The following is a 26,402-nucleotide window of genomic DNA, read 5'->3' as shown; positions in this document are numbered from 1 at the left end:
AATTAAATGATGTTCTTATTTTCACTAATGTTGTTATTATACAGATTATTTATTCATGTTTTTTTTGGATGTTGATTTGTAGCCTATTTGTCCTGTCTTGATTTTGTATACTACTTTTAGTTTCACTTTATCACTATTGTATTGACCAAATGTTATAGTATTGTCTATGTATTCTATTTGGAAAATATGAATTAACAGATTTTGGATTTTAAAAAAATTGGTCAATTAAAAATCTGTGAAAATGTTTTTTACATACAGTTACATACATATGGAAAACTAGAACAATTCAGATTATGCTAGATTTAGACAGCATTACTTAAACCTTTCATCAAATAGGTACATCTCCTAGTTGTGTTTTATAACCACATAACACTTTTATTCAAATGTTTTTATGAATCTTATGTTGTGTTTTACACGTTTAGGCTGTTGGCATCAGCAGAAGTGTGTCCCCTACTTAAAGGAAACACAGGCAAGTTTAAATTTGTGACTGATTATTTACTCATCCAGGCATAATAATATATACATGTCATCCATTGGAAAGAATCAAACAAGACAACATTAAGTAACACAGCCTGAAAAGCTCATCTGAGCTACTCTGACCATGATGTTAGGAAACCATGTTTCAGGATATGGTAACATAACCGGCCTTATATGAGCGATTACAGAGCTGTTGACTGCTGCGCCATGCAGGGCTGATTCAACCAAACAGGAATGAAACCTGTCCGGGCCCACGGCATGCATGTGCATGTTTGGATCGTGGCTTGCTCTCAAAATAATACGGCATCACATGTTTCTGCATATATTGTTGTATTGTGAATGAAAACAGAGTAACTGAACCTGTGCCACAAAGTCATTTAGTTTTGTATATAGCCAGACAAACTGTTAACAGACTGCTCTCTGCTTTATGAGACTGTGGTTGCCATAAACACCGGGCTACCGTTCCGATGAATGTAACTTGATCTGCTGCTGGCAAAACCAGTTTCAACTGTCAGATTGACACTTATCCAGCATCTTTTAGCAACAGTTCTTCTATCTGTCTCAGGTCCATGTAGGGAAGTAGGCCACACTCTGCTTCCCCTTTGGACACATCCCATGAAAGGACACATCTAAGATAGACAAATCATATGGAAATCCATGTCTCTGTTATAGAGCAGTAAAGAACCAGTCTGAGTCATGCCCTTACTGTCAGAGTATACAGTATCAGATGTTCATTTTTGCATCTAATATTTTCCAAATGGATTTACATAATACACAGAAGTGGCAAATAACAGTGTGATAAATGATTAGGTAGGATAATGAGAGATGTGTTTTTTGTTCATACAGCCATCTGTCAGATACTGCCAACACCTTGTCATTTACTTTTTATGCGCTTAAATTCTGTTACGATAGATAGCCTAAATAAATAGATAGATAGATGAGGTTTTTACTCATACCTAAGCTAGGTCAGCTCCAGCTCTGTAGCCACACCCACGGATGCTGAGATTTTTCTGATTGGCTGCATATGGGCCGGCCACACAGATTTTTTCTCATTGGTCGCCTGTGGGCCAGTCAACAAAAGCAGAGGCAGCTCACATGGCAGACCTGTTGTTCTTCAGATTGGGTAATCCCACTGGCACGTGTAGCCCAATGCTCTGCATGGAGTCTGCCTGCTGTTCACATCCTGTAGGAATAACAACTGTGACTGTTACCTCATAGTGTTCCAGATCTTAGAAATGATGATGAGTTTCTGGAGATCGTCTTTAGACTGGGACTTCTTGGTGGTCAGTTAGAGAAATATAATTTTGTATAAACAGCATTGTAATGTTCACATTAAAAAATAATACAGTAAGCAGCCATCTAATGCAATTAAACTAATACAGGTTTTGATGAAACAGTGGAAAGATTAATGTAGTTATGAAGAATGACCAAGAATGCTTTCCTTTTGTATAATTTGAAATTGACAGTAGACGTGCTCCAGTTTCCTCCCACAGTTTAAAAACATACACACCATACAGCATGAGTGGATGTGAGTGTGTTTGTGATAGTCCAGTGACTTGTTCATGGCATATCCTGCTTCTTGCCCATTGGCATTGGCTGCAGCCAGTTATAGTAACTACCTCCTGCAAGCTAAAGTGGAGTGTTTTCAGTAATGGAGGTCATATTACTTGTTATTATTTTATTATCTACTCCTATTGAAGGACAGAATCAGGCTCTTGGTATGTTGTTTGGCGTAATGTGGACAGGGTGTCCTAAAAAGTTTTAAATACAATAATCAGAATTTTAGGCCTTAAAATCTAAATGATTTAGACAGGTCTTAAAAATGTATGGATTAATAAAGGTAATGTTACTTGTATAAAAAAATGTCTGTCTTGCTTGCAAATCGAAATTCTTAATGGCCTTAAAAAGGTCTAGGAGCATAGATCCAGCGACCAAATGCATCCTGTCTTCACGCTTCACACTTTATTCTCAGCTGGTTTGGGAGTTGTCAGAGTTTAGGCGGTTTAATCAAATCATTAGTGGGTTACTGTTCTCTATCCCTGCATAAAACAATATCGAGACGTGTGCATGGCTTACTACAGAACATACAGAGAGTGTCTTATGAAACAGCTGGATATCTTATGGTAGTGTAAGTCTGCCCAGTATCTGAAGAAAAATGCTTCTCTTTTGTTTTCTCAGTCCAGTTAAAACAGATAGCTGTTTATTGGAGCTCCTGATCAGATCAGGGGATGACATTATGATACACAATAAACTTCACCTTAACTTTTCATAAACACACAGCCATGTTAACATGAAACATGTATGTTCTGCTTCAGCTCAGGCTCATGTATCAGTTATTTTACATTACAGTCAGAGAGAATTCAGAGAGAATCAAATACATCATGGTTAAAAATCTGGTCTCCCGGGGTCCCCAGGAGTACCACGGAGTTTCCCTCACAGATTAAACCTGATCTACAGCTATGAATCATTTTAAAATCTCAGTAATCCACTGATGACAAATAGCACTTAACCAGAAAAACGTTCATCTGAATGGTGTCTTTAGCAGTTTGAGCTCAAACTAATGGTGCCATCTAGTGGATATTTGGAAATAGTACAGTGAATCAGTCACTGCCCTGCAGGAAATTCTCAGTTGAAGAGCTTTTCCAGTAAGATACAGTCACCAGGGAATACAGATAAATATTGATATTGCAGTGAATATGGGGCTGTGAGTTAGTTCAACTCAAACTGTTTGAGGAAACTGATTGCTTTAAATCATTTAAGTTTATTAACTCAAACTATGTAAGTATGAAAAAAATATTTGACTTGAGTACAACTTATTGTAACTAAACAATTCATTATCCAAATCCATCCATCAAATCACAAAAATAGAAAAGATCCTAAGCTACACAGCATTAGCACTGTGGGGCTCACATTTTTGTAATGATATTAAGTCAACTTAAAGAAAATGGGTCAATGGAACAAACAATTATATGACCAATACTTGAAATACTGCACAGATTCAAGTGCACTCAAAACAATTAAGTTATTCAACAATTATTTTTGAGTTTGAGGTTTAATTCATGGGAATGAGTGACTCAAAAACGAAGTAACTTTAACTTACTTCTTTTATCAAGATATGCTGTTTTACAGTGCATGTATAAACAAACGGTATAGGATATGCATGACTAGAATGCTAGGGACTGATATTAGAACTTACCTAAAACTAAAATAGCTGTTTTAACAGAGAAGTTAACAGTATAACAATGTAAAAATAACACACTTCCTTTGCTGTATTACTAACACACAACTAAGTTCTCTTTTTAAATGAATTTTAATTCTTTAATTTTGTAAATTATTTCATGTTTTTTAATTAAACATTTACATTAAAATTGTGTTGATTCAAAAATTGTGTTAATTCAAAACAAACATTATATTCATAATCCTATTCTTATTTGTTTATTCATTTGCACAAGTTAGAAAAAAACAAATATTGCAAGTGTATCAATATTTTTTTACATCCCGAGAAAGAAACCCTCATTTCCATGGGGATGGAAGAAACATCAGATCCTGGCAGATAGACCTGACTTGCTTCCATACTGAAAAACTCTACTGGTATGGCGAACTTCAGGATGTGTTAAGGTACAAAATATTATGTCAAATGATCATAACTATGACATATGAAACAATAAACACAACTTGTCATTCAAAACAAATGACTGCTTGGAACCCTGGTCCAAAAGCTTTCTGGGTAACACTGCAAGGGTATGATGTCATTGTTGAATGCTATGCATGCTGACAGAGTTTGGCATATCAGACTTGTGTGGGCATTGAGAAACATGCTGTGTTACCTTTGTACCGGCTCTCTCCTTTACTAAATGTAGATTTATTTACCATATTTATTTACGCAATACATACTTGGAAATAGAGATACGCACATTCTTTAATCAAGTGGAAAGTCAGATACTTGAATCTGAAAAGTACTCTCTTGGTTTCTCTGAAGGACATTTCTACCGGCTGTTTCTGTGCAAAACTGAAACTTCAAACAGGATCGAGTCTCCCTCTCTTGTCTGTTCTGTCATGTCTTCTTCTTTGATTTTGCCATGAAAAAATTATATGCACCGGTAAATGATGATAAAAACAATATTAATAGCAATAATTCACCTCAAATGCATTAAAACAAAAGCCTTTTGAAAATATAAGAAGTAGAAAGTACAGATATTTCTGTAAAAATGTAGGAAGTAAAAGTAAAAAGTTGTCAGAAAAATAAATACTCAAGTAAAGTACAGATATCTGAAAAACTAATTAAGTCCAGTAAGAAAGCACTTGTACTTTGTTGCTGCCTACCTCTGCATAGAGATGTGTACAGGCCAAACATTGTCAAATGAGATTTTGGCAACAATAATCAAATCTATGGTATGTACTGGTTTAGGATTTATTCATACTGATGCAATTGTCAGTGATTATTTATTTTGGTTTTTGGGTGCACCAACCTTACCGCACCAACCTGGGTTTGATTCCAACCTGTGGCCCTTTGCATGTCATCCCCCGTCTCTTGTCTAGCTTCACTTGTCCTATCAAAAAAAAGGCATACAAAGCCTCAAAATATCTTTAAAACAAAGTCTAAGGCTGATGGGATGATCACTTACAACATGAGAGATCAGTGGTGAGGACAACACAACATCTTATCCGTGAGGAGGAGGATAGAGAGGTGTAGCAGGTCCAAGGGGCACTCATGGCCAATGAGCACAAAGACTGGATGAAGGAAATCCAGCCCTGGCACTGGATCAGATTGGACCCTGCTAACTTAATGGGAAATAGAAGCGTCCCAGTGGCACTTGCTTATGTGGACTGCCAGAGGGTTTTATGTCACAAAAAGTCAGCACTTACTTCAAGTCATTTAACATCTTAAGATCTGCAAGCACTGTAGAAGGCACTGCACGAATACTGGAAACAGACAACCTCAGATGTCTGTACACATCAGACCCTAACCACTGCAGAGAAACATCAAGGATATCATATCAGACGCCTCAAATCATCTTTGAACGGAGACAGGGTTTACCATCTCCCCCCATATACAACCAATGTGACTGACATTCCATACTTTGGTCATGTGATGGCAACTGAACCATTCCTCTCTTGTTGCATTAAGTCCCATCAATGATTCAATGTTTTCCTCAGCCTCAAAAAGCACCTGGTAATATGTCAGAATGTCACAGACCACAGACATCATATACAGTACATTCCAAAAACAGTATTTCAACATTTCCTCCTTGTTTTTGTTCCCAACCTCCATAAGAATGCAGGTTGTTCATGCTGGTTGAGAAATTCCTTCAGACGGAAGCTGTGACCCACTACGCTCTTTGTCCTTGCAGATGGATACTGGAAAATATGTCTCTGTCCGGCAACCAGTGTTCCAGAACAGTCGTTCCAAACCTTTCTCTCTAATGCATTGATTTCCAACTAAATCTACCATACTTTTACAATTGGTTAGGGGTAATGGGAAAGACACAGTGCAAGCAGACAAATTAATAAATAGTTAAGACTGATATCAATTGATAGTATTTTAACTATTTATCCATAACTTCTAATAGCAATGCTTAAGTGGTTAAATAGAAAGCTAAAATTACTTGATAAATGGTTGATATTGTCAGATTAAAGCTGCAGTAGGTAACTTTTATGAAAAAAACGTTCTGTCATATTTGCTAAAACTTATATCACTATATCCTGACAGTAGTACATGAGACAGATAATCTGTGAAACAATCAGGTTCCTCTGGCTCCTTCTAGGGCTCCTAATGGCATTTGCAAGAATACACTGGATGAAAACAACCAATCAGAGCTGAGAAAGATATAAAGACACTTGTGGGTCAGAGGCTTGAAGATAGTTGATTGTTGAATCTCATTCCCAGCGTCAATTATCTGCCTCATGTATTGCCGTCAGGATAAAGTGAAAGTTTTAGCAAATATGATAAAAAGTTATATAAACGTTTTTTTTTAAATAAAAAGCAGCTTTAACATAATGAATGAACAGTTAACAGATAGTTAGCAGAAAGTATTCAGTGATGACAAGGCTAAAATTAGTGAATAAATTGTGCAAGTAGTTAAAAATAGTGGATAAATGGTCCAATATTTGAAATAGTTTGCTGAAAGTTTAAGAAACAATTGTGAAAGACCTAGTGGGTGAAACACTGTATTGCTTTAGCATTACAATGTGAAAAAGATACAAGTAATGGATAAAAATATCCAGCAGTGGCAGCAGTGCAAATGTAAACCTATCCAACCTGACTTGTATATTTACAGTTCAACTATATAAAAAATTAAAACATCCAGTTTAGAATAAATTCAAATGAACAGCAAAAAGAGCCCTCTTGGATGCCCCTATTTTAGATATAACATGATAAAGTCCCCTCTACTGTGCCCTTCCAGTGTAAAGAATGTGGTAAAATGCCCTCTGTGTGCTAGTTCTATCCCTGACTAAGCTTTTTCACAATAAATACAACTTTCTGTGCACTGGAGCTCTTTTTATTTGATGTGAAACTACAATGGTGCATCACTTTATATATTGTTACCACATGGAATTATGGGACAACATTATCTCCTTTCCTTTGGTATTTAAGGAAGGTCCATTGTATCTTATGCTAAAGGATAAGAAAGGAAGCACTGAAGTATTTAGAGAATGATCTTATCACAGCTTCCACTTCCGAGTCATTTCCCTCAGTTGGGAATCTTCCTAAGCCAAAGCTTCTGCTGCTCTGACCCTCCTCCTCTTTGTACTCTTCTCCCACACACAGCACTCGTCTGTTTCTTATCTTCTGTGTTTTTGTTATTTTCCTCTTTGGGTTAGAGCTGTGCTCGGAGCTCCTCCTCCCCAGAACCATTAAGCATTGCTTTCCTCTGTTCCTCTCTCTCATTCGCCACTTTCTCTCTCTATTTCCTCCTCCTCTTCTCCACTTGTTTGGAGGAGCAAGACTCTCTGGCAGACTGTGTATGTTCTGTGCTTGAGGAGAAAAAGAATGACCTGAGGAGGGAGAGACGGGACGACAACCTAAGAAAAGAAGCAAGGACTGCAACAGTGTGGCACAGGAACCAGACAGACATTTTTCATTGCGGAGAAATAACAGCAAAAGTAAGATTCCTCTTCTTGCAAAGAACTTTGTAGGGAAGCGAGTCAAGCACTAGCTATGGTCTGTTGATTCCAAACTGTGAGTGTAATGAAGCAACCGCAATTAAACAAGATCCAGGCATGTTGGCAGCAGGTCCTTCTTGCAGTTGTTGTGCTCTGACAGCTGGCCTACAGACACATTAAAGACTGCACATGCAAAGACATTCCACTTGGCATCAGTTGTACACCCACTCAACTTCTACAAGTGTAGGACAAACCTTTCCCAGATGTCAGACCTTGAATGCCCTGTACTCTCAGGGTGATAGCTTATAAAAAAAATAAACACTTGTACATCAACAGCTTTTGTTGATGCAGTTTTTATCCAGAGCATGTTCCTTTAAAATTCACATTTCTAGACTAATTCATTTAGGTCTATGTGACAACAAGTGTTATGAGCATATGCTGCTGTGCACAGTAGATAATAATTACTTTAGTTTTGTGGGATTACAGCACCCACCTCACTATGCCAAAGACTGATTTTGACATAATTACATAGATTTTCTGCTTTCCAACTTTATTATGAGCACAAAACAGCAGCCACAGTGCTTGGAGGTATTGTTTTTGTTCAACTTGCATCATTTTAGTATTCACTTCTACTGAGCATTTGGTTTGCACATATACCACTGGACACTATGGACATTTGTTGTTGACATATTTGTATAGTCTGGAAAACATATGTAAGCCATTGTTTTGTCTTCACCACCATTGGCGTCATTGCAGTCAGCTTCTCCTGGTTAAGATTCCTTCAGTGTTCATGGTTCAGGAGGTTTCTACCGGGAGTCCAGTGATCCACAGAGGTCTCCTCCTCTCCAAAACAAACAGATTAAAACCGATGAATAAAAACACTGAATAAAGCAGTTCCACCTTAAAAATCACTGCTTCTCCCACGCTGTTGGACAGACAAAGGACGTCCCGGAGGGGCTGTGAGCCGAGCTGCTGCTAAGGTTAGCTCAGCTTGTTTCTCTGATAACTTAAAGGGGAACTTCGGCAGATTTTTACCCTAGTCTTGATCACTAGAGGTCACCGAGTACTGTCGATAGGAAAAAGAACGACCAGAATTGGTTCTAGCAAACTGGAGATCCTGCAGCTAATGGCCAGAGCTCCCAGTTAGTTATAATACACTTTTTGGGGGCATATTCTAAAGAGTGCCTTTTGCTCCTCTTAACAGACACAAAATGGAATTAAAATGTCTGTGCAACATGATCAGGGCCCTTACGTGACAACAACATGCCTTTTCAACTCATACGTTGTGCAGAAACCGTACAAAACAGTACTGTCGCCTACCTGTTTTTCCACCGCTCGCTTCACCGAAAGCCCAGAATACTCGATCACGGAGATAATGCCTTCACAACGAAAAAAAGTTTATTTCCCCCTCAAAAATGTCCATGTCTTCACACACTACTCTCCGATTTGCACACTTCCTGCAACAATTTCTTCTTCTGCGTTTCCCTCCAACAAGTGAAATCCCACGGGACTTCAGCGTGACTCTGCTCTAGCGCTGAAGTCGATGAAACTCAACTAGAACATAGCTCTAGAGGTTATAGACATTTTAATGCAGAAATGTTACATATTGTAGCTTTAAATAAACTGGTTTAATTTGACATTTCTGTTGCAAATGAGTTAAAAGTGTTTAGTTTTAGGCATTCATTTGGTTCAGAAAATAAAAACAATATAGTCTCCTGGTAGTTCAAGTAATAGAAGATGGAAGTAATTGGGAATGCTATATGGGTGCACAAAAATCTTAACTGTAGAAAAATACATAGTTATACTGTCGGCTTACAGGCAAGTTACTTAATTGTTGACCACGTAACGTTAATGTTACAGGTTTACCAGGTTACCATTACACTGAGTTTGAGTGAGAGGATAGGGGAATGTATCATGAGAGACCCAGTGTAATTAAACAATACGGTTGCAGAGTGCAAACCTTTAACTTTTTTGTCCACTGGCAAAATGGCTAGACTAGTGAATGTTGAAATTTTACCAGCCACTCAATAGATTACCATTGTTATTTTGGCTGGTGAGTGCAGCAACAGTACCAGCCACTTGCATGATTTACAGCATCTGAATGGTGTTCATTTTGTGTCCAGCAGATGTAGCTAACTATAACTGAGATTGGATGATTAGTTATTATTGCATGACTAATAATGTTAATGTACAGAATACAGTTTCCTTTAAAGGAAAGCATTCATTGTGTGTTTTCTTCATATTGCATTGCAATAGCCTGTTTAAAGTGATCATATAACAAACAACTAATCAGTACTGATACTGTATGCTAATAGATAAAGGAGTGATAATAATACAGTAAATGCTTTGAATTTCTTAGATATAGCTGTGCAGTATTCTTAGTAGACTGGATAGCAGCAGATGACAGGAGGCTCATTACAACCAGAAGAGACATATGACTTTTATTTTTTAGAGACTTGAGACTTGACTTGGATCTCTGCACAGAAGTAGCGGGCATTGCTCCGCAAAAATGTGCCTCTCTGTCTCCTCATTGCTATCTTCTGCTCATGAATTCACTGGCTTGAATCAAAGAAGCAACATCTGGCATCTCTCTTGCTTTAGGGAAATGGGTGGATTGTTCTGTTGTAGATGCTGACTCTCAACAGTAATGCAGGCGCTGTACTGGACCGATGTACACACACACAACCTTTTTCTGGCCTGCCGTCTGTATATGCCCTAAACTCTCATTTATACCATGTAATCTTTCATGTTTTCTTTTGTGCAAGTTTTGCAGCCAACGTAGTTTCTCCTACATACTTGGAAGGTGAGCGGTTCACTTGGTTGTAATCTGCAACCTCACCTCTCTCCGTCGGATCACTGGTCCTATAAGAGTACCTAGCTGAGTCCAGAAAATTGACAGTATATAATTAGTGAACAGAGCTTCCAGGTCTAAAAAATTAAGCCAATGCAGAACTGTCTTAAACCTGCATTCTTTCTAATGGCCAGCAGGGCGCAGCTCTGCTGGATCCAAAAAGAAGTCCAAGGTTTATTAAGAAATGAGCCGACTTCTGATTTGACCTATTAGCTCAGTACACAGTTTCCTAATGAGTTTATGGTCTCAATCTCTAGTTTCAGTCTTCTTCCATACAGCATGATGTTCATTTAGTAACTGATGGTCCCATTTAGAGTAAAATAGACCATAAAGCAGGGTATGCTTTAGGGCGTAGCTACTTTGTGATTGACAGCTCATTCTCAGTGAGTCCGTCCAGCTCAACGCACGAAACGCAGATCAAACTGTCAAACTAGGCAGTGCTGATCAGATATGGCTCCAGATTCTGTTACTGCATTGACTATTTCTCACCTAACATCCTTTCACAAACATATTTAGTTTATCTGGAATACAAGAAAATGTTTGATCCTACGAGCTGCCATTGTTTCCTGCTTGAAAATGAAGCCAAAACCAAGCACCACCCAACTAGCAGTATGTCACCCACCAGCTCCACGCTCCAGTCCAAATATGGACACTTCTGGCTCATAAAAACCAAGATGGTGACGACCAATGCCCCAAACCAGCGTGTGATGTCACAAGGTTTTCCACTTGAATACATTTAGAGTTAACTGTGGGAAACTGTGGGTCAGTTCTGGAGTTTTGTAAAACTGGACCTGTGCAGGAAATACACACACAAACCTATTATCTGTAATGCAAAATGAGATACACTCAAGCATGTGGAGGCTTGCACATACAGATAAGGCATGAGTGCAAGCATGCACACATGAACCCACCCACACACCCCAGACATCCACCCTTCCTCCTCGCTCTCCATGTCTTTGTCACGCACACACCCTGCCCCAATTCAGACTCGGAATACGTAAGATTTCAGAGGATGAATGTGAGTGGGACTGGTGTCACTGCTTGTTGGAAAGTAATAAAATGAAGGTAGAAGAGTGACTTCAGTCCTCTCAGAGTGATGGATTGTGAAGCAGTTGAAATTAATTAATCAAAAGAATCTGCTCAACAACCTAAAATTAGCTCAATCATAAACATTTTATTTTATTTTATTTGTGAATAGGAGATGAAAATGAAGTGATGCATTTATTAGTGTGCTCTTAAGAGGGCAGAATAAATTGGACATGTAGCACCCCAACACTTAGTAAACGCCTAAGTCATCTTGGACTTGAAGGATGGGGTGTTTGGGTTTGATTTATTAAGGTAGCTAGTTTACCTGTTTCGTGTGAAACTTTTATAGCCAACACCTTATATAACTGACCCCAGACAACTCTTTCAAATAAATGAAATTATATTTTACTGACCAGTTGTTTGCAGTGTAAAACAACTAATATGTACAAAAAAACTCAAATTACACTTTTTTTTTAAATAAAAAAAAAAAATAAATAAAAAAAAAATATTATAGTTGAAATACTAAATTGTAAACAAAATACCCTGTAGAAAATTAGGCAATTATAATAAGCAAAATACTATTCAAAACTTCTCTGACAAGGGTGTCCGGTTAGCTCAGTGGGTAGAGCTGGCAACCCATGTACCGAGGCTGAGTCCTTGCTGCAGCGGCCCAGGGTTCGAATCCGACCTGTGGCCCTTTGTTGCGTGTCATCCCCTCTATGTCTGTCTTCAGCTGTCACTATGATAAAGGCAATAAAACACTAAAAAATATACTTTAAAAAAACAAATTTCCTAGTTCTAACCCCTTTAATACAATTTCTCTATACTTATCAGACTCAGATCAAATATGCTACTTAACTAAACTCTAAACAAAACAGTGGGCCCACACACACACTCTCACACGCACACAAAAACAAAAAAAGTTGCAGGCCTGTGTGTTGCTTGGTTCGGTGTGGCTGACAAATCTTTATCCTCAGTGGCAATTAACAGTCACATAGTAAATACGATCCGGTCTGGAATAAGTCCTGGAGAAACTTGGTTTACCACACACTTTTCTTCAACTACTATATAGAACAATTTAATGTAACTACTTAATAAACTATTCACACTCTATTTATTATGAATTTATGTTAATCTCTTGGTTAACATTTCATCTTTCTCTGCTTTTAACCTAAATTACTTCCAGTTTAATGCATTTCTGAATTATTTAATTGATTAACTGAAATAATTGTTTTCTTATTGCAAATTAACTTATTTTAACCCCTGTACTTTTACACTGGGCTACATACATATGATCACTCTCTGTGTATTAAACCTTGTGATATAGAAACTTTTACATTAATGTGACATTCGAATCAGACTGGTGTCATCTTAGAAGTGTTACAAAGATTTTAGAGGTCTGACTAGTAATCAGTTATTGGCTGTGGCTGATGATCTCAACTGTAATGGCTGATCACACTCATCAAGGAGGAACTTTTCAACATCACACAATCCACTGAACTTTTTTTTGTCACTGAACCGGAACGTTTAAGTGATAGTTGGAGGAGCAGCAGCTCTCTATGGGATTTTCAGGAGACGCTGAAGAGGAAACTGAGACAGCGGGGATTTCCAGCTGTGCTCTTGTCAATCCAATTGAAAAATGTTTGCTCTCTAGCCTACAAGATGGATGAACAGTGGCATCTCAGCAGGGCGAACACAGACTTTTTCAGAGACTAATTTCATAGACTAAACCATTTTATTCACCAAGGGAGTTTTCCTTGTCAGTGTTTACATAGGGTGACCAGATTTTAAAACCCCTGGGACCCTAAAGACTTGAATATACTCCCAAATGGACGTGTACACGCACAGCTGTGGATGGCCATGTAGTAGTTCTGTTTATACTATTTTCCAGAGGACATGTTCCCCACAGTGTAGTGCATACAGTCTGGACAGTCACAGTCACTTTGTTGGTACACAGATGTCCACACAGAGCCTACGCGTACACGCTGTGATGATGCAATTTACATCACACAGACTCTAACAGACCCTTGTTTACTTGCAGACCTGGGAAGTATAATTACTGCTTAAGTGTACTGCATGTTCATGCAGGCACAAACTAATGTGCTTATGCGTGCACCAAAGCAACATATCAACAACATGGATGCCATGAATGCAGCATTTTTGTTGCTGGGTACATTACAGAGGAGTACGCCTCCTTGAGCTCAAGAAAAAAGTGACTTTCCTTTCAGCATGACAGCCAACTGTTAGAATACTGAAAAAGCTGCAAGCATCTAGCCTATATTCAAGACCAAAAATATTGTACAGGTGTGAAACTCTCATTTCATGAATTTATATACTGATTTACAGATGTGCAAAATTTGTATGTGACCTATTTACTGCTGGAACTGTAGCAAAAATGAATAATAATAAACTATTTTCTACAACTGCAAACTCCACTGTCACAGGTGTTTAGTTGTTTGACAATGAAGATCAGGAAGCAGGTGAAAATGATGTAAAACTTTTACACTGGGCAAGTAGTGACATACTGTCCCACCTCATTTTCCATGTAGGGCCACCAGAAATGCCACTCAGTGAAAAACATGGTCTGTTTAATCCCTGGATTACACGAGAGGAGTGAGGTGTGAGCCCAATGGAACACCTGGGAAGGTAGAGAAGAGGCACTGCCTGGGGCATTGGAGGAGTTCGGACCAGGGCGATAGGACAGAGAAACAATTAAAGACAGGTCCCACCTTGCTTGATAAGGGTTGCACCACTTTGCCATCCCGCCTTTCTTGGGATCAGTCTATACATGAAAAAACTTAAACCCCAACATACTTAATATTTTGATTGCCTCGTCAGGCATACTCGGTACTGTACCACTGGTACTATTTGCACAGTACCACTGTATCAGGCTTTAGCCTGGTATCAAACTGGCATCAGGCTAAAGAGTATAATGCACAGGCTTGTCCACTTTGGGATTGTCATATTTTTTCTCATGTAGGTGTGGCAGTTCCACATTTTTTATGCTCTTTCTGCAGTCAAGATAACAATAATAAATACGCAACATCCAGTTAGACTTAATAAGTGCAGTTTGGTTATGTTTAGGCAGCAAAACTACTTTTAAAACTAGGTTTAGGGAACCATCGTAAGTTACATTCCGTACCTGATGAGTCTACATTGACTTTTGGCTTCACACATGACTTAAACAGCGGTCTCCCAGGTGTAGTCCTGTGTTTCCACTTAAGCCTCTTCCCAAAACAGACTTTGTGACACGTGAGTACCTTTCACATCTAGGCGACACATTGCATCACTGACATGGTGTCCTGTAGTGCCCTTCATGGCCCTTCCTCCAGCTCCACAAAATGATGTAAAAAAATACAATTTAATCCTTCCTGCAAGATAATAATAATATTTCTTTTAAATATAATTATAATTTTTTTTCCTACCCATTCATGCTCAATAAAAAAATAATAATGGCAAAGGTGACTGCAAATGTGCGTAAAGGATTGATAAGAAGAGAGCAGGTTTCAGGGTTTTATTTGTCATTTGGCTATGAACAACAAAGATTATATAAAAGGATGATATACAAATCTATATAAACTGCCATGCAGTTGATTTTGTTAAGTAAGATGTTAGTAATGGAAATATTTTCTGAATATTGCTTTCTTGTAGTACTTGAATGTTGAAGTGGCCGTCTCATGAGATGAGAATACTGGCAGTGACCCCAAGCCAATTTGAATTTGAGACCCCTGCTCTAGTGTACGAGAGAGGTTATACACACTTTGGGCTGGGTTTAGCAGTATGATTATCTACAATAGCAATGCAATGGGATGTCAAGAAGGAATAACTGCAAACACATTGGAGGTTGAAAATGTGTTATCAGGATGATTGTGTTTGGCATTTGTTTGTGTGACACTGGGTCCTAGACAGGTTGGTCATGAGTGGTAAGATGCCCTACTGGTTGAAGGTCATTTCTAAATCCTCATCTCCTGTGTGAAATTAAGGTAGACCGCTGTGAGTCATGGTTGGTTGAACATTGGGCAGGCATGCTGTCTTCAAAGTCCACAATGTTTGACTTCACTGATTAATCTTACCTACACATTACAGATGGTGTATGAGTTAATGTGTGTGTGTGTGCATGCGTGTGTGTTTGTAGAGAATGCCCATATGGATGTGACTATCTTATTGTGTCCTAAGAGGTGAAGTTCAAAGACTCGTGGGTTCATGGTGGAAACTTTAATCCTGAGTTAATCCCAGTTCACTCCAGTGACCTCTGATTCCAATCTTTCCTACACATGGACCTACAGATTGTCCACATTTGTACATGGGTGAACCACATGAAAGAGAACTCTTTGAACTTTCATGTCATTAAATCAGATTTACAAGACTATACACCGATCAACCATAACATTCTGACCTGGTGGTCATTATGTTCTGCAGCTCCATACGCAACAAACTGTGATGCACTGTGTGTTCTGACACCTTTCTATCAGAACCAGCATTAACTGGTTCAGCAGTTTGAGCTACAGTAGCCCGTCTGTTGGATCGGACCACACGGGCCAGCCTTCACTCCCCACGTGCATCAGTGAGCCTTGGCCCCCCATGACCCTGTCTCCGGCTGACCACTGCAGACCGGGAACACCCCACAAGAGCTGCAGTTTTGGAGATACTCTGACCCAGTTGTCTAGCCATCACAATGTGGCCCTTGTCAAAGTCGCTCAGATCCTCACACTGCCCATTTTTCCTGCTTCTAACACATTAACTCTGAGGACAAAATGTTCATTTGCTGTCTAATACATCCCACCCACTGACAGGAGCCATGATAACCAGATAATCAATGTTATTCACTTCACCTGTCAGTGGTTGTAATGTTATGGCTGATCGGTTTCTAGACAGATGTAAAAAGAATTATCTTTTACTTTGGTAAAGGCATCAGATCCACCATGGAATAATATCTGCCTAACAAAAGGTACAAATATATTGGCAATAATATGTATTAAAGTATTAAAAGTCAATTTCTCTCTCTCTTTTTTTTTTTTTTTTTTTTTTACAAAATTGCATACTGGGGGGGGCAATGAAGACTAAAATACCTACAGTTTACCAACATTTCCAACTTACCCTGTTTATGATGTGTGTAAGGAATACTGTTCTTGTGTATTGTAGATGACCACAATCTGTGTTTGGGCCCTATTGGTCCTCTTGGCCTGTCCAGTGGACCCCTTCCGGACCCTCTACAATGACAGAAAAGATCCAGGTCCCAATCAGGACCAAACGGACCCAAAAGACTACCATCAAGATGCCAGGTACCTTTTTAATCCCGTCTGTATTGGGGGAATAAATATGAAGTTCCATGTGCAAAATGGTGGTTTCTGCAAATACTAAAATCTGACTCAGTTGAATGCCTTGGTTTGGTTGTACTGTATGGAAAGGCGCAGGGAGGAGGGGAAGTGTCGACGATGCTGCGACCCAGGAGAGGACACTCCCCATCAGTACTCCAGCCAGAACTACCCACCGTACCAGATAGTACCACAGATCAACATCACTCTGCTCAAAGGTAAGATCAGAGATTTCTATCTGAAAACAGCTGCCTGCTGCGGCCGAAAATGAAGCTGTGAGAGTGAACCATAATATTAAAGTTGTCAAGACAGACGCTTAAAGCAGTGGTTCCCAACTGTTCAGTAGGGGACCCATTTTCTATCATTTAGTAAACTGATAACCCCTGGCTAAGTCACATATTTTATGGATATTTCAATCATCATTATCAAAAACTGTACAATGAATCCAAATAATAAACTGTGAGATGTTTATGCAAAACGAGTCATTTGGACCAATTTTGAGTAGACTGTTTCAGGGCGGCAGTAGCTCAGTGTAGGGACTTGGGAACCAGAGGGTTGGTGATTCAAGTCCCACAGACGACAAAACATGGAGTGTGGACTGGTAGCTGGAGAGGTGCCAGTTTCACCTCCTGTGCACTGCAGAGATGCCCTTGAGCAAGGCTACCTAACCCCAAGCCTGCTCATGGGGCGCTGCTAACGTTGCGGCCCATCACACCACCATCACTCTCCCTGTTTGCATGTCCACAAGTGCATGAAGTATATAGGAGAATAATATATATCTTCTTCTTCTTCTTTCCCGTATAGGGGACTTTTTTTATACAATTTTCTGTCTAAATTATGTATTTTATTTTATTTTTTTAACAATTATACAGACTTAAAAGGCTTCTTTTTTGACAAATTATGTGTTTTCTTGTCCCTGATGCATGGCCATTGCTCTATTAGACAATTTACTTAACCATTTGTTTTACATTTACTTTCTTCCTTTATTCTAAGGTAATGAAATTGCAACGATTCCTATATTCAGGTGATTATACACTGATGAAACCATACCTATGAATATTATATTCCATTGTTTACAATGCTATGATGCAATGCGAGAACACATGCCACAAGACATGACATTTGCGAGTCTAAATGGAACTAAAGAAAACAGGGGCTCTAAATTACTGAACTTTTCATCCACAGGAGTGTTAGAGAACATACACACTAATATAAAGCTAACTCTTGAAGCATCGTTTCTGTTCTCTGTGCTTGTTGCATTTCAGTCTCTCAGCTGGTCCAACTTTCCACACTCGCAAATCTCATCTCTTGTGGCAAGTGTTCTAACATTGCATCATAGCATTAAAAAACTGCAAAATACCCAATTCGGTAACACTTAATAATGAGTACACACTATTAAGCATTAGTTAAGCATGAATAAATACTGAATTCATCATTTATAACGCATGAATACACATTAGTATGTAGTTTATAAACACAGTTAAAAATGTTTTATTCATCATTGATAAGCACATTAGTTATGGATTAGTAAATACTGAATTCATCATTTATAAAGCATGATTCTGCTGTAGATAGTCATTACTGTGTGGTTTATAATCACAGTTATAAATGTTTTACTCTTCATTGTACTGTACATTTCTGCATGCACTTGCACATCCACTATTCAGACATGTATTAATGATTAGTGACTGTGTTAGCAGATGTTCTATAAAACTCACAACAAATTCATTTTCTAATGCTGGCCTATAAACAGTTATTAATGCAGGAATTCACAGTAACAAAGCACTTACTACTCGTTAATTAAGTATTTTGCACAAGCTTATCTAAAGTGAGCACTATCTATGGCTTATTAAGCATTTACAAATGAGATATAAAGGCTGACAGTGCCGAGACTCACATAATGTTATATCCTCATAACTGTCTATAACAATGTAAACACACATGTAGCAGTAGCCAACAGTATAAATCAAAATGTTAAAATACATTTATTGAAGTCGGGTCGAGGCGGACCATTACTGAAGGTGGAAAAGACGACGCCATTTGACCCTTGGCTCACAACCATTACCATGTCATGGTTTTTGATGTCCAACCAAGACCACTTGTGGCTGGGGACACACCAATGCCGACCAATATTGATAACTGACCTCTCACAGTAGGAGCCCCTCAATGGGTTTTTAAGAATCGTCACTACAATTGACCCTTCCTAAGCCCCGTCCCGTTTTGCTCTGTGCTCAAGCCTCGATCAAAACCTCTGTGAACTTCCTCCTTTCCTGTACTTAGATATGCTAAGTGCTAGGCTCTCTATGTTGAACAGACAACCACATTTTGAAGATGGATTATAGATAATGTTATTGGAGCCCAGAGCGAAAAGGGGTGGAGCTTAGATTGGGTCAATTATCAGAGTTTGTACTTGAATGAATGAATGAATGAATGGACATGTTTGGAGTTCAAGCTTATAGCTTGGCAAGAATTTTCAAAATTTCTTGACCACAGAAATTTCTGCATAAATTGCTTTGTCTGCCTCTTGTGGTGACAAATCTATTGATGCAGCTTTAAGAAAAAATAACTAATCATTACAGTTTGTACGTTTGCAAACTAATGCACAGTTTGTTGGTGGCCTTACCCCCACTACATCCTTGAACGTGACTCTTTCGACTGCTTCTAGGTGAGAAAGGTGATATTGGAGACCGAGGGCCTTATGGTAAATCCGGCAGAGCTGGTCAGATGGGTCCTCCAGGTCACACTGGCATGAAGGGTAGCAAAGGCAGCATGGGCCTCCCTGGTGAGTCCTGCAAGTCTTACTTTGCAGCCTTCTCTGTCGCCCGCAAGAAGGGTCTACACTCCAACGACTACTACCAGACACTGGTGTTTGACACAGAGCTGGTCAACCTCTACGGTCACTTTAACATGTTCACTGGTAAGTTCTACTGCTATGTGCCCGGCATCTACTACTTCAGCCTAAACGTGCATACATGGAACCAGAAGGAGACATACCTACATGTGATGCACAATGAGCGGGAGGTGGTGATCCTCTACGCCCAGCCCAGTGACCGCTCCATCATGCAGAGCCAAAGCCTGATGCTGGAACTTGAAAGAGATGACCAGGTCTGGGTCAGACTCTTCAAAGGCGAGAGGGAGAACGCCATCTTCAGTGATGACTTTGACACTTACATCACCTTTAATGGACACTTGATTAAGTCCAAAAATGAGTTGTAGGTAGAAGACTGGACAAGTGTGAGTTGGCACCTCAACAGATTGAATATGGACGAAAAATGGTCTAAAGGGGAGCTTCATTAATATATTATCAATGTGGTTTGAAAAATCATGTCATATAGACAGTGGTTTTGTACAGAAAGACAACTCACTTAAAAAAATTTAAAATTAAATCAAGCCACACAATGGAACTTGCAGGTAATATTAAAGAATTTGTGGCATTCACTAATTGTCTCCTATTTAGAATTTTCTTCTAGGTACGAACAAAATTCCTTAGTGGTTCTGACCTGCCTGTGTCCACATGGGTAAAAAATAAATTACACAAAATTATAATGCCTTAAAGTCCAGGTAAAACGTAAATCAGAGAGCTATTTGCTTCCAAATACTTATTTCCTGTAAAAACAGGCATTTAGGGAGGGACTTTTCGTGGTAGCCAATTGTGCTGTATGTTATGTCAAGCAGCTGTAGAGGACCCATTAGTGCTGACTGGAAGCTCCCAGCATAAACAGCACATCCAGATAGAGACTGAATGCAGCATCTGATGCCGACATAGGACAGTTTGACGACAGGGAATAGTACAAGTACAGAGGTGTTTTTATTGATGGATTTAGCTTCTAAGTGGCAAATGCTATCTAACATTACGGTTGGCGACAAGTCCATCTGGAAATGTACCGTAAATCACCTCAGTACTTAGATCCAGTTTTTCCCCCAATCACTGATAAAGTTGTGTTTTTGTACAATATTCAGCTACCCAAGCTGTTGCTGGCTAGCAAACAAATGAATCTTTGTTCTGTGTCACTAAAATATGAAGATGGCATGATATTATTGTTTGAAATTGGTTAGTTCATGCTTACATAAGCACACGTCTTTTGGATTGGAAATGATTGGATTTTGATATAAAAATACAGTTTTTGTGAATTTCTTGGCATACATTGTTAAAGGGGGTACAATATAACCAAGGATGCAATCATAAAGGGTTAAAATGACATTTGTAGTTTCACCTGGACTTTGAAATGAAATTAACTAAATAAAATTGAAACCAAGAGATTTTATTGGCATAATTTGGCACAGTAAGGTATACAGTATATTTTAGTAGTTATAGACAGTTCTATCACTCTGCACTCAGGGTCTTTATGCAGGTCTGTGTCCAGTTTCATGCTCTGTTGCATCCAACAGTCTAACATCACTGCTTTAGGCTACAATATTATCCCATCTAATATTTCTGTGACTGCCACATGATTGTCTCTTCAGTTCGTCATGGACCCCTTTGTTTAGAAAGACATTTCTATGCCTCCACGCCAGTGATAGCCATAGCCGGAGGAATTATGTTTTTGTGTTGTTCTTCTCTCCCATTCCTGTGAACGCAATACCTCAGGAACGCCTCAAGGGAATTTCTTCAAACTTGGACTCTGGTTAGATTTTGGTTGGCAACTGTCATGTTTGAGGTCACTGTGACCTCACACATTTTCGGCTTTAACTCAAGAACCAATTACCATATTTCACAACTAGTCGGACAATGCATTGGTGACACTTGACTTAAAGGTCAAAGGTCATTGTGACCTCATTATGTCCTGGAAAAACTGTTTTTTGGCCATTAGACAACACCATAACTCAGGAACAGACGGGGATATTGAACTGGCTGATTCCAGCTTTCACACAAATGTGACAAACTCAAAAGAGTGAGTAATTTCAACTACAGCTCACATCTAAAAATGCAAGGACAAATGAGCACCACATTTTGTATAGCTACACTATCTTTACATTGTAATTTTTGTGCCTGTTTAGCCAATACATCTCTGATTAATCAGTTCAAAAATGTGTATTCACTTTAATCATACATATGTACCATGAAATATAGTGATAACCTCCATTTAGCCAAAAATGCAGTTTATACCTTAAATATAATTCTTTCAAAGATTTCACCACATATATTATAAGTGTCTGGAGAGACATGGCTGTAGACTGCAACTTAACTGCTTGCATACAACCACAGGGCTTCATGTCAAACAATTCCTCTTCTGTGATTTTTCAGCCGTTTGAGCTACTGTAGCTCGTCTGTTGGATCGGACACATTGTTGCATCAATGAGCCTCGGCCCCATATGACCCTGTCTGTGGTTCACCGCTTTTCCTTCCTTGAACTACTTTTGATAGGTACTGACCTCTGCAGACCGGGAACACCCCACAAGAGCTGCAGGTTTGGAGATACTCTGACCCAGTTGTCTAGCCATCACAATGTGGCCCTTGTCAAAGTTGCTCAGATCCTCACGCTGCCCATTTTTCCTGCTTCTAACACATCAAGTATGAGGACAAAATGTTCACTTGCTGCCTAATGCAGTGTATATTAAAGTCTGTACAACTAGCTGTCAATAATGTGTCACCAGAAAGCTTCAACCAAACTTTGGGCACCAAATTGTAAAAGAAAATATTTTGTTGAGAAGCTTCAAAGAAATGTTTATGGTATAACTGTTTTTGAAAGATTTAAGTTTTTCTCCGTCCACAGGATTAAAAAAATACACAAACAAATAACAAGATGTATCCAGGAATGCATGGACCACAACCATTTCACCAGTGTTTCAGTTTTTTTACTGCTCATAAACCCAGCTGCTTCCTGTTGTAGAAAGGATGCTACTACCTGTGTCTTACTCTCTTGTTTTAAATATCTGGATATCTAAATATATATCTAAATAACTGCATGAAAGCTAACAACACTGCTGTATAAAAGTGCATGAGGTTAACCATTTACTATGAACTTGTGGCGTATCATTTAAATGGAGGGTCAGTCTCAGTGATGGTCTTATCATTCATATAAACATGTAGCACTATTAAATGATCATTTTACTTAAAACATTTCGAAAGTTATAACTAATATCTTCAGGGCTTCTGTTCCAATTGACCCTTCTTAAGCGCCGCTCCTTTTGGAACCAATGTCAACTTCCTCCCATGTTGAAAAGACAACCAAATTTAATGCTAGCTAACTAACTAGCTACTCTACATCAGTTGTTATCTAGCTAGGTAGGTGGCTAATTCGCTAATGTTTTGCTAACATTAGCTATCAGTAACTAGCTAGCTAATGATTCATGTAAATTAGCTAGCTAGTTAGTGTTACTGCTCTGTAGCAATATGCTGGCTAACTAGCCACTTAACTAGCTAAATGACGATTGATGTAGAATATCATTTATGTGTTATTATGTCACTTTTATCAATCTTATAAATCTTTTCAACTCTCAACGAGCCTAGCACATAGCATATCTAAGTACAGTAAAGGAGAAAGTTGACTGAGGCTTGCTCAACTGTCATTGGCTCACAGAGCAAAAAAGGGCCGGGACTTAGGAAGGGCCAGCTGTGTTTTTTTTGTGCTATTATTACGATGTATTTGACGAATGTTTAAGTACAGTAAACTTACTGTTCTTAGGCATACTGACCTGTCATATTTTAGATGTGGATATTTGTATGGTTGTTTTCTTTTGTTTCTTGCTCTGTTCCTAAATTGTACCATTATTTTGCGACATGATGGGCAAACTCCCCTTCTGGAGTCCCCCATGGGACCTTATTCTCTGAAAATATCCCATGACAATAAAGTTTTAGGAACTGTGCCATGAATTACACATACAGTGTTGTCAATTTAAAAGAGAATTTGGTGAAGAAAGTCACAGTTGTAGTAACATTTATTTTTTTGTGAAACCTCCCACAATATGACCAACATGGCTGTCATCTTGTAACATTATCTTACCTGATGTGTTTTATCCAGCCACTCGTCCTTTTATCAGCCAGAAAGTAAAAGAATGAGCAAGACCAGTTGCTGGTGTGACTACATCCTGGTACGAAACACACAGCATCGTCAAGTTCAGTGTCTCTGGTTAGCTTCTGGAGAGAGAAAGTCATGATGCCACTTTTGGGTTGTCTTTCTAATTATGTTGTACCTTGTACATTTACAATAAACTGTGACTTTCTTGACTTGCAAAATTATCTTTTAAATTGACAAAACAGCATATGTGTAATTCAAAGAACCACACATATTTTTTCTGAAATAAGGTCCCATGGTGGTCCACTGAAAGGTGAGGACTTTGCCTCTCAGTACAGACAGGTGATAAATAAAATGATAAACCACATGGTGTCTTTATAAGCTGCTGTTTTACCATGAGCGGCTCCTGTACGGCTTCAGTGGTCCTTGTCATAGATTTTTTTTTAGAAACATGCTGGTTCAATATGGTGGACTCTGTAGAAGAAGACCAGCTCTCTCTGTAGATAAAACAGCTCATTCTAAGGGAACGAAAACATAATGATTTTTATATTCAGGTGATTATACACTAATGAAAACATACCTATGAATATTATATTCCATTTCTGACAATAGATCCTCCTAAATGTTACACACTGGAATTTGACATCAGTCTATACATTATGGCTAATTTGGAGTTGGGTATGTTTGAATATGGATGTATAAATCACCTCAAGTCTGGTCTCCATTCTTGGATTGGTCATGTGCTAAATTCAATTCAATTCAATTCAATTTTATTTGTATAGCGCCAATTCATAACAGAAGTTATCTCAGGACACTTTTCAAATAGAGCAGGTCTAGACCGAACTCTTTAACATTAATTACAGAGACCCAACAGTACCACCATGAGCAAGCACTTGGCGACAAGGGCAAGGAAAAACTGCCTGTTAAAAGGCAGAAACCTAGGACAGATCCTCCGGCTCTAGGTGGGTGGTCGTCTGTCTCGACCAGTTGGGGTGAGAGAGAGAGAGAGAGAGAGAGAGAGAGAGAGAGAGAGAGCGAGAGACAGACAGACAGACAGGTGCACAGCAACAACAGTATTGGCAATGGCAGTCAAGCAGGACCATGGCAGGAGGCTCCACCAGGATCCATGAGAACCTGCGAGACGAGAAAGCACAAGAACTCCGGGGAAGAAGTGGAGTTAGTAACATGCATTAAAGGGACATGAATGAGTGCAGAAAGAGAGAGGAAGAGAGTAGCTCAGTGCACCATGGGAAATCCCCCGATAGTCTAGGCCTATAGCAGCATAACTAAGGGATGGTTCAGGACTCACCTGATCCAGCCCTAACTATAAGCTTTATCAAAGAGGAATGTCTTAAGCCTACTCTTGAATGTGGTGAGGGTGTCTGCCTCCCGAACCACAACTCGAAGCTGGTTCCACAGGAGAGGAGCTTGGTAACGGAAGGCTCTGGCTCCTGTTCTACTTTTAGAGACTATAGGAACCACAAGTAGCCCTGCATTCAGAGAACGTAGTGTTCTAGTGGGGTAATAGGGTACTATGAGCTCTTTAAGATATGAAGGGGCCTGACCATGAAGAGATTTATAGGTGAGGAGGAGGATTTTAAATTCAATTCTACATTTTATAGGGAGCCAATGCAGAGTAGCTAGTACAGGAGAGATGTGATCTCTTTTTCTAGTTCCTGTCAGTACTTGTGCTGCAGCGTTCTGAATTAATTGGAGCGTTTTAATGGACTTATTGGGGCAACCTGATAATAAAGAGTTGCAGTAATCCAGCCTTGAAGTAACAAATGCATGGATTAGTTTTTCTGCATCTGTCTGTGATAGTATGTGTCTAATTTTTCTAATATTACGTAAATGAAAGAAGGCAGTCCTAGAGGTCTGCTTTATGTGGGAGTTAAATGACAAATCCTGATCAAAGATAACTCCAAGATTCCTGACAGTGGTACTAGAGGCCAAGTTAATGCCATCTAGAGTGACTATATCTTTAGACAATGAGTCTCTAAGGTTTTTGGGGCCAAGAACAAGAATTTCGGTTTTTTCTGAGTTTAACATCAGAAAATTGCAGGTCATCCAGGATTTTATGTCCTTAAGACATGTTTGTAATTTAGATAATTGATGACTGAGACTGGTCTTGGTTTTGACAGGTGTTGGATTTTCAAGACCCTAGATACCCAACTGTGGGAGTTTATAATGGAAGTAAATTAAACCAAATCATTAAAGTTCTAAAATTTTGAGTGAAGGATGTTTTCACATTCTTCTGCTAAAAGTGGAAAGTTTTTCTGTGCTCACTGAAAATCAGATTTTAAGGGGCGGGGCCTACCAGCATGATTTGTGACATCACAAATAGTTAGGAAGTCATTCCTGGTCCAGTATGTAACTTGTACAGTGTGATGTAGAAACTTGAAGCCACCAGTGCACATCCACTGAGAATGGACTTTACAGTGAAGAAAAACAATTAGGATTCCTACATTTATACCTCACAATAAATAAAACTGTTTTTAAAATTGTATTTCTCCATAAGTATCTGGTGGGCCAAATCACACCTTATGGCTGGTCAACTTTGCCCTTCGGGCCCCACTTTGGGTGGCACTGCTCTAAACACTCACTGACCGAGTGTCAGGGGCCACAAGGGGTTGTAGTCGCACCCGGGCGATGTCACCACTAACATCTCCAACA

At 39.0% G+C, this 26,402-nt stretch overlaps 1 protein-coding gene and 1 long non-coding RNA gene across 2 annotated transcripts in view; one reads left to right on the top strand and one right to left on the bottom strand.

Moving 5' to 3' along the window:
• Positions 1 to 25,946, bottom strand: part of LOC127372931 (uncharacterized) — a 44,939-nt gene extending 18,993 nt beyond the window's left edge. The window contains exon 1 of the long non-coding RNA XR_007886755.1: positions 24,668 to 25,946. This is a non-coding gene — a long non-coding RNA (uncharacterized LOC127372931). The remainder of the gene's footprint in view (positions 1 to 24,667) is intronic.
• c1qtnf1 (C1q and TNF related 1) lies at positions 7,187 to 24,096 on the top strand. The gene is made up of 4 exons (XM_051416841.1): positions 7,187 to 7,581; positions 16,601 to 16,740; positions 16,867 to 16,991; positions 19,439 to 24,096. Exons 2-4 carry the CDS (start codon positions 16,601 to 16,603, stop codon positions 19,987 to 19,989), a joined length of 816 nt encoding a protein of 271 aa, XP_051272801.1. The 5' UTR covers positions 7,187 to 7,581; the 3' UTR covers positions 19,990 to 24,096.
• Positions 25,947 to 26,402: the final 456 nt, after the last annotated feature.

The sequence above is a fragment of the Dicentrarchus labrax genome, unplaced genomic scaffold (assembly GCF_905237075.1).
Source record: "Dicentrarchus labrax unplaced genomic scaffold, dlabrax2021, whole genome shotgun sequence".
NCBI lineage: Eukaryota > Metazoa > Chordata > Actinopteri > Moronidae > Dicentrarchus > Dicentrarchus labrax.
Note: the sequence above shows the minus strand (reverse complement) of the source record. Positions and strands in the feature narration are given on the sequence as shown.